This window comes from Myotis davidii, unplaced genomic scaffold, assembly GCF_000327345.1.
Source record: "Myotis davidii unplaced genomic scaffold, ASM32734v1 scaffold88, whole genome shotgun sequence".
Classification (NCBI taxonomy): Eukaryota; Metazoa; Chordata; class Mammalia; order Chiroptera; family Vespertilionidae; genus Myotis; species Myotis davidii.
In genome coordinates, this window is record NW_006300377.1 from 2,842,085 (window position 1) to 2,851,691 (window position 9,607).

General features: G+C 44.0%; 1 protein-coding gene across 3 annotated transcripts in view; it reads right to left on the minus strand.

Moving 5' to 3' along the window:
* Nucleotides 1-6: 6 nt before the first annotated feature.
* AGO1 (argonaute 1, RISC catalytic component) overlaps nt 7-9,607 on the minus strand; it is a 41,107-nt gene continuing 31,506 nt past the window's right edge. The window contains exons 13-19 of one of the 3 annotated variants that reach the window (XM_015572830.1): nt 8,073-8,232; nt 7,797-7,887; nt 6,498-6,692; nt 4,443-4,577; nt 3,726-3,827; nt 3,226-3,425; nt 7-2,966 (exon numbers count right to left, since the gene is read on the minus strand). In XM_015572830.1, the coding sequence (XP_015428316.1) occupies nt 2,858-2,966; nt 3,226-3,425; nt 3,726-3,827; nt 4,443-4,577; nt 6,498-6,692; nt 7,797-7,887; nt 8,073-8,232 (992 nt within the window). In that variant the 3' untranslated portion in view covers nt 7-2,857. Of the gene's footprint in view, nt 2,967-3,225; nt 3,426-3,725; nt 3,828-4,122; nt 4,216-4,442; nt 4,578-6,497; nt 6,693-7,796; nt 7,888-8,072; nt 8,233-9,607 lie in introns of those variants that run through there. The other 2 variants (XM_006777304.2, XM_015572831.1) reach the window with 2 other exon arrangements.

Sequence of the window (9,607 nt, forward strand, 5' to 3'; positions counted from 1 at the left end):
AGCAAGAGACTTGTCTAAAAGATGAGGCTGGGGTCATCCCATGCTTCATCAGAGCTTAAGTGAGTCACACTAACTAAACCAAATCCAAGAAAGCCAAAGCTTGTTGCCAACACCAGTTCCCAATCTGCATGCACTACCTTTCAAACAAGAATAATCCTCAAAGTCAAGGATACTTTTCAAGTCTCAAAGATTTAAAAAAAAAAAGTCAAAGCAAAAAGTCATTTTCTTGCCATTGCCCAAGCTGCTGCTCTTGCTTTTATTTCTTGAGTGGTATGTGCAATGCCAAAGGGCTAAAAAATGCATTTCAAGCCCCAGCTCAAAACCCAACTGGAAAGCGTGAGGCAAAAAGAAAAAGGAAAGAACAAAACTTGTGGCCGAGAGCAGGTGGCTACCACCAGCTCCCCGTGGATATTTGCAAATGCTGGTGAATGACTGGAACCTCCAGGAATAGTGCCCTGATCCTAGCCCCAAAATGCACCCAAGAAGAGAACATGCAGAGCCCCATGTTCAAAGAGAGCTCCCCTCCTCTAAGGGTGACTGAACATGAAGTAGACAGTATATGAAGGCGATGGACAGGGCAGATGGAGTGTTGGCATCACTCTCTTTAGGCACTTGTGTAAGGAATGTAGGCTGTCCAGTGAACTAACTCCTCCCAGAGCCCTCCATTCTATTCTTCAGCTGGGTTCCCATGGGGCACCCAATGCCATAGCCAGTAGGAAAGTAAAGGAGGAGTTACTCAACAGTCCTGATACCTTCCTCTATAATCAATGTTTGTGCTACGTTTTGTGAAGTCATTGAACAAAGTAGCCAACCAGAATGGAACCTGGGAGAGACTGTTTTGCATAGGAAATCTGGGTCTGTGTTAGGGCTGTTGGGGAGGGGAAATGGTAGCTCTCACTGCACAGGCCCAGATTCACACTGGCCTTCCTCCGGCTGGCCTCCAAGCCTGAGCTAGGTCTAAAGTGTCATGGCTTTATCACCAGATTGGGGCAAACCCAAGCCCAAGCTCCTTAAAAAAAGGAATTTCCACACCAAAGCTGCACGTTCTCATCCCAAGCAGTGGGAAAGGAGAAAATGAACAGTCAAGGAAAGAGGGGGCCTTGCCTCAAGGCCAGCAGGCACCAAGCTACAACCCCCTATTTTTCCAGTTTTACAAGCCAGCCAAACCCCATCTCTATGCAGGGAGGAAAAAAAAAAAGCCCATGCCACCCACTCACATGCCCTAGTGGGAAACCAGTAAAAATTCATTTGTGTAAACAGAAGCAAAAGGGAGCAGCAAAAACCCTCAGACTATTCACAGGACACACTGGAATCTGGGATGAGCCAAAGTGTCAGAGGACAATCCAGAGGGAGAGGAAGATGCACTTGCAGAAAAGAGTGCAGGGCAGAGGGCAGTGCAGAGGAGGGAGCCTGTAGCAAGAAAAAGGTATTTTCTGCACAGCGGAAAGATGAAGCCTGAGCCCCATATTGGGGAGACAACCACCCTTACTTAGCCAGGCCAAAGAACAAGTCAGGTACATTGTTCTTTTTAATGGCTCAATGTTTCTGGGATGTAAACTCATTGGGCATTGGAAGGATATCAAGATTTTGGCAATAAACTCAAGTTATGGTATAAAAATAGCATTTAGTTTTTGCTCTTTTTTCTTATTTTAGACCTAAGGATCGTTTGTTATAAGACACCCCAATTTAAAAATATTGAAACATAAGAGACTTGACCATTGGGGAAAAAGAAGCCAAGAGTGAGAAAAAACTATGTAAGTAACTCCAGACCCAGGCAGGTGGGAGGGTCAGGGTAGGACAGGGAAGAAAGGAGGCATAGCCAGTCATCTCAGCAGCTCCATAGACTTGTCAGGTCTGAAAGTGCAAATGTCAATGGATTTTAACCATCTTGAGGTTATAATATTTTTAAAAGCTCAATGAATATGGAAGTCAATTGCTTTAAATGCAAAATAGTTGGCGTTCTGGCTGGAGGTTTGTTGGGTTAGGAGTATTTCTTCCCCATTTACCTCCTGTCCCACCCTACCCCATCCCCCCAAAGAAAGGTACAAAAGGTTGCAGTTCTGCAGCATTACCGTTACAGGGAAGGCACTGGTTACCCACCAGCAGGCGGAAGGAAGACAGGGTTGTGTCACTTCAGAGCTAAGTGCCATAGTGCCTTAAGTCTTATTCGGGGCTGGATGTCTGTCAGGGAGGTGTAAGGTAGGGTAGAAAAATTGGAAAGAAAGGAATAGGGAAAGGGGGGTGGCAGCAGGGGGAGGAGCAACCAAAATCATTAGCATTAAAAAATCCTCCTACAAACTGGATTCTTAACCCATTAAAACATCTTGTATCCTAAAATATTGATCTGGGTCTGGTTTCGTTTTTCTTCTTAAACAAATCTAGACCTTTTCTGATTAAGGCTCCTAAAAAATCCTTCCCTCCTCCCACCCACTTTTTCAAGCCCCTCACTTTCCCATCTAAAGTATCAAACCCAAACCTACCAGCTTTTGTCCACAGGAATGTAGAGCCGAGCCGACCTTACCAAGCTGTCAGGCATGAGTCTTTAGCACTGTGAGTCACGTGAGACACCTGTGTGTATGGTGGGCACTGGTGCTGCCCGTCTTGGTCCAGTGGGGTCAGGGTCAGATGTGACAAGATGGGGTGAAGGGTATGAGGTGAATATCAGAAATTTCTGGCTGGTGGTCTGGCTTACTGGCCCTGTTCCCCACCCTTTTGTCCCATTTGTAGAAGGAAACAAGGCCTTCTGCACTCCTCCCTACCCCACCTCCCTCCTCCCTGATTCCTCTGGATTTGGGTGGCATAGCTCTTGGGGCTTGGAAAACTTTCTTTTATCCAGTGAGGTAACAGCGTTCTGCCTTCAAGCGAAGTACATGGTGCGCAGAGTATCCTGGTGAACCTGCACGGCTTTGGCCAGGGCCTGGGGGTCCCGCCCATTGCTCTGCCCTGATATGTGGCTCCCCTCTCCACTGAAAAGGAAAAAATGAAAGAAGTCCTTCCTGGTAATGCCAATTCCCATACCAGTTTAAGAAAAAAAGAAAATCCAACCCAGAATGCCAATTCCCATACCAGCTTAAGAAAAAAAGAAAATCCAACCCAGATTTGGCAGGTGAACACAGAGACACCAAATTGAACAAAATCCCATTTCCTTCTACCCAAGGAAAGTTGGGAAGGTCTAGTACACAAAGGATGAGGTAAACAGGAAGCCAGCCTGATCCCAGGCCTTACCTGTCATGCTCCTTGTCCACTAGATGATATCGTGCCCGGAAAGCCACCAGGCGGGCATAGTAGGCAGGTGCTGGGATAGAGACAGAGCGTGTGCATCGTACATAAGTGTGGCATAGCTGGTATGTCAAGATCTGGAGCTCATCTGCTGTGAAACGGTTGTCATCCCAAAGGACATAGTAATGGGATGGTCGACTGGTGCCCTGGGAAGATAGGAAGGTAAGGGGTGCCAGATTGGGCAAAGGGGATGGCTGATGATAAGGAATAGGATCACTGTTAAGATTATGCCTAGGCTGGAAGACCCACCCATGAATAGGCAAACACAAAGTCACCTATAATTTGCCAAGATATTCAAAGTGTATTTCTGGTCAAGTACACTGAGGGTTTATTAAGAGAACAATCTTGATTTGAATGTCACTCAGTGATGACATATATTCTAGAGGCAGTGGTAATAATCAACTAATTTTCGACTCATTGGAAACCCCAAGACATAGCCCAGCTACCTGGATGCCTGCGTGGCTGCACAGATAGAAGTCAAACTCAAATGGGTGCGTGATGTTGGTATCCACAGTGGTCCCAGCTGGGATGTTACCACTCTTCCCAATCTGCATAGAGACAAAGACAACCAAGATCCCAAGACCTGCCTAGTCTTAAGTAGGGCCCCAACTCAATTCTACTCTGACTCCACCAGAATCCCAAGAGTGAAGCAGAAGTTGTGGTTCCCAGAGGATATTGGGTCTTGAAATAATGGGTTCTAAAGTCACACATAAATGTGTTTAAGAACTAGTTTCATCATTTATTACTGTGTGATCTTAGCAAGTCATTTAACCTTTCTAAGGTTAAACTGGAGATAATAATAGTACCTACCTCACAGGGCTGCTGTGAGGAAGACGCCTTGTACAGTGTCTGGCACATAGGAGAAGTTCAATAAATGGTAGTTCCCTTTCCCTTCTCTGGGAGCTGGTCTACATATGGGGTCTATAGGCCAGGGAGCTAGGAGGAGGGAGAGGAAGTATAAGGAAGGAGGGGGAAAAGGGGAAACAAAGGGAAGGAGGTGGTAGAGGAAGGACCACAAGAGCTCGAGGGAGGAAAGGGGCCAAAGAGGATGAAACAGGCCAAGGGTTAAATCCCCAGATTTTATCTCAAGGGCTTCTTTCATATTAAGAGAAGGGAGACAGGATGGATGAGGGTATGGTTGGCTTCCTCAATCCCTCACTCACTCGCTCATTCTTGTCAGCACAAAAAAGGCGGGTGTGATGGCGTTTCTGCACCACAATATAAGTGATCCCAGGCTGGTAGTCCTTTTCCAGTTTGATGCAGGCATCACGAATGGCCAGCAGCTCATAGTGGAGGATCTAGGCACAGGGTGTGGAGATAGACAAAGAACATCCAGCTCTTCTTCAGTTCACACATCTTTGTGAACTAAGGGTTGACACTTATAATATGGCTTTTTGCTCAATCTCCCTTTATAAGCTGATACCCAACCATTAGAGCTGATGGGTCCTTTCTACGAAAATCAGCCTTATATGCAATTCACGAATTTGTTCCCATAAAACCTTGGCTAGGAAGCTTGGCATCAGTAGAGAGCACTTACCTGGTTCCTATGTAAAAAGAGACCTAAAATCAAGACACAGAACCAAATTTCACAGAGAAATCACTAAAATTATAATGCCCAAAGTAAGATCAATTTCAGGATCAGGAGAATAATGGGATTACCCCTGTGACCTCCACAAGCAGACAAGATTGGTACCACCAAAGAAGAGCAGACACAGAGTTCAGAGACCGGTGCAGAGGGAGAGGATGAATTTTGTCCTACAAAGAAGTAGGATTATAAAATAATGACCTAGCTAAAGAAGCAGCCACAGGTAAATAACCATAGGTAATAGTTACCTTATGGCCTTGGATAACAGGTATAGGGAGTCAAAACTGTATGGTAGAAGTGTGTAGAATTTATTATCAATTAGAATTAGATTTAAAACCAAGTTTTATCAGGTTGTATTTCCTTAAGCAGGTTACATAATCCCTCTTAGTCTCATTTTCTCCACACCTACTAAAATTACTAATAAGACCAGCCTCTTACAAAGCTGTAGTGATGAATAAAACAGATAATTAAGTAAATGCATAGAAAACCCAATAGGAGCTTAATAACTGCTGATTGCTTTGCTAAGAAGTTTGAGTTTTAACCCAAGGCTATATGAACTAGACATTTCTGAACAGAGAAGTGATATGATAAATATATCTGGTATTTTAGGAAACACTGGATGCCTTGGAAGAAATTGAGCACAATGGTTAATAGCATGGACTTTGGAATCAGACCAATTTGTCTAAATCCCAGTTCCACCACTTAGTAGCTTGGGTGACAATGAAGAAATCACTTAACATTTCCAAGCCCCAGTTTTCTCATCTGTCAAATGGAATAATTATTATTTCATAGGACTACTGTAATTACAGCATTAAATAGAACACATATGAAGTGGTTGGCACAGTTTAGGGTACATAGAAAGTACCCAATAAATGGCAGTTATATATTACTATTAAATTGTAGTCAAGGAGACTAGTTCAGTATACAAGTTTAAACAACAGAATATGAAAGGTTGGCAGGCAGAAAGAATAAGAGGAACATCATGAAGAAAGGTCAATAGCAGTGGTCTCCAGACAAGCAGCACCATCTACAGACTTAATAGTATTTCAAATTCTAGGGCCCAATCCTAGACTCAATTGGAAATTCTTCTTTTTTTTGTTTTGTTAATCCTCACCTGAGGCTATTTTTTCCATTGATTTTTTTTTTCAAGAGAGAGTGAAAGGAAGGAGGAGAGACAGAGAGAAATATCGACTGGTTGCCTCCCGTATGTGCCCGGGTCAAGACCAGGAATCGAGCCTATAACTAAGGAACTAAGGTATATGCCCTTGTGGGAATCGAACCCAAGACCCTTCAAACCAAATAGGGCTCTATGTCAGAAATTTTAAGGGTAAGCCCTGTTAAATATTTCAACAAGTCCTCCCAATGATCTTGACTCATGTTTGAGAACCACTGGTCTAAAGCATCAGTCTTCAACATGAACCAACTACTAATAGGCACTGAGGGTCTTCTGTTACAAGAAGACAGGTCGACAGATGCTTGTACTTGCCACTTCTCAGTTGTGATGTCTGCTCTGAAGCTTTTCCATTTAGCAACCTTCCAAGTACCAAGAGCTTAGAAAAGCTAGCAGTACTCTCTGCTACCATTAGACCCTCTGGCCTCAATATGAAGTTTTTCTAACTACTGTGGGCCCTACCTGAGGGAGCTGGCCTTCAGGAACCCCATCTCGGTAGAAGATGATACGAGTAGGCTTGAAGCGGGTGGACTTGTAGAACTGGATCAGCAGCTCACGCACCATGTACGATAAGTCTTCAATGATCTCCTGCCGAGGTCGCTGCACCCGCACAGTGGCACAATAACGGCTGGGATGGGCATCCATACTGCCTACCACCTGTTAATCAAAGAGGCAGGATAAGCCCCTAGAACCTCCACCCACCAACACTGTCAGGTTGTGGGTTTGGGCAAAGGCTTCTCAGCAAAACAATCATGCTATCAAACAAGTAGGGTTTTGGATTCAATGAGTCCTGGTTTCAATCTCTGTTCTACCACACATGCAGAAGTTACTTAATCCATCTGATCTTTTCTTTCCTCCTCTCAAATGGAGATAAGTATAGAACACCACCTGTTTGCAGTGCTGTTATAGTACATATAGAGCACCCTTGGACAGGGCCTAGCCCACAGAAGGTGCTTGATAAGTTTTCTTTCCCTACCCTTTGAAGAGGGGAATGTGAAGGTTTGGCATTACTAGCTTAAAGAATAACCTCATCTAGCCACAAGTTTATCCTTTTTTCATTCAAGTGCTAATCTACCCTAAAACAATGGTAAAAATGGTGTGAGTAACATAATTTTCAAAGGGGACAGTGGCCAGAGCCTAGGATAGATGGCCACAAGGAAAATAGGGAAAAGCATAGTATAGGGTTTTCCTGCATTTACTGAGATAAGCCTAGTCTGCCTAGAGAAACATAAGGGTTGAGGAAAGAGAAGTGGGGGGAAAAGAGCTGATCTCTCTAGCAATTCAGAAACCCCTAGGGGACAGGGAGCAGAAGTCAAGAGAAGGATTAGAGTTAACTAATTAGAGTTAACTAACCCACTTAAGTGGATCAGGAGTAGGGATGAGAAGAGGAAATGACAGTCTCAGCAACTAAGTAAATCCCTTAAAAGGGATTCCTGAGAAGAGATATGGTCACCATCATATCCCAAAAGTAGGCATGGAGAGAGAGAGAGAAAAAAACCTGAACATAGGGCAGTATTGACAGACACTGGGCCAAGTCTCTGGCCACAACCTACATTCTCATTACTCTCACTGGAAAAAACACATACATCATACAATCAATTTTATGACGATACCAAGGAAATGGTTAATGGGAATGATCAGCTGGAAGGAAAAAAATTTTATGAAGGTCTAGTGCCCAAGCTAAGGAAAGGAAATCATATGTAGCCTTGGAAACTCAAAGCTAAGAGGAAAACCTTATGAGGAAGCTGGAGTGTCACTCACTGCTGTGATAGACGGTTTTTTCCCATCCCCTGCTGGGGGGTGTGTAACATCTGCTCCCAGGAATATCACTGGCTGTTGAAAGACTGCAGAGCTGAACAAGGAAGAGAAAACAAATGATGAGGAGATAGATCATCTCTTCCTGGCACCACCTAGCACCCACTTTGGTCCTTTCTTCCTTATGCCTGACTCACTCTGCCTGGCCAGGACCCTATCTTTTCATCAATTTCCAGAATGGTACCTTGCATGACAAGGGCAGATGGACAACAGAGTTCATACCGCTGGTGTGGGACTAGGATGTTGTTTATGCCACCAAGTTTGACATTGATCTTCAGGCAGAGGTTGGACAGAGTTTGAGGTGAGGTCTTCACCACGTTCTTCACTTGCACACACTGTGTAGCCATTCCCAAAAGTGTGTCTCCAACACGTTTCACCTCAGCTATGAGCAAGGAGAGAACTGATTAGTACATTCACAAATACTTAATGAATGCCTACTGAATCCAGGCAGGGACCACAATGGTGACCAGAAACACACAGGATCCCTACTCTTATAGTGCTTATTTCCTAGTGATTAATTTTAAATATCATGAAAAGTACAACAATGATAAATGCTACAACAAAAACTTAATGGAGCTATGACAGTATATAATAGGGGGTAATAACCTAGCCAGGAAAGGCCTAAGTATTGATTGAACTAAAAAGTACAAAAGAAATTGGAAAAGAGGGCGAGTTTGAGAGAGAGCAATCCAGGCAGAGGAAATAGGATGCCCAAATGCACTCTGATAGGAGATAGCATTTTATGTCAGAGAAACGAAAAGGCCAAAGTAACAATGAAGGAGAGCAAAAGGACTGACATAGGGAAGAAATGAGAGAAGCTTATATTAAGACAGTTATTAAGACTGAGAGAAGCAAATAAAGTCAAGAGAGGCTATATATGTGAATAAGGGAAAATAATGTTTATGGATAACTTCTGTGTTTCTTGCTTTTGTATTAGAATAGATATATCATAAACTCTTATTTTAAACATTTTGAGTTTGAAGTGCTCTTTGGTCATCCCAGTAAGGATACCAACTAGGCAATTGGGTATAGTAGTTAAAAGCTGAAGAGTAGCCCTAGCTGGTTTGGCTCAGTGGATAGAGAGTCAGCCTGTGGACTGAAGGGTCCCAGGTTCAATTCTGGTCAAGGGCATGTACCTTGGTTGCGGGCACATCCCCAGTAGCGGGTGTGCAGGAGGCAGCTGATCGATGTTTCTCTCTCATAGATGTTTCTAACTCTCTCTATCCCTCTGCCTTCCTCTCTGTAAAAAAATCAATTTATATATATACATATCTCCTATCTAATAAAAGACAAAAAGGGTAATTGACCGTACCTTCTCTATGCTTCCCATTGGCTAATCAGGGTGATATGCAAATTAACCGCCAACAAAGATGGCGGCTGGCAACCACACAGGTGAAGCAAGCAATAGGCTTGCTTGCTCCAGTGATGGAGGAAGCCAAGGTTCCCCGCCTGCTGTGGCTCGGCTGAGCTCCAAAAGCAACAGTTTCAATTATAGAAGCTAAACAAACCCCAGATACCTGCTTTCAGCCGGCCACAGCCACGGAGCTGGATCTGGCTCTTAGCTCCAGTGACAGCAACGAAGTTTCAATTATAGAAGGTAAATAAAACCCAGAATAAAAAAAAAGAAAAGAATAAAAGGAGAGGCTGGGAGCTTCAGTCACCGGCCAGCCTGAAAACAGCCCTCAGCCCTCACCCAGAATGGCCAGGCACCCCAGTGGGGACCCCAACCCTGAAGGGTGTGTGACCAGCTGCAAACA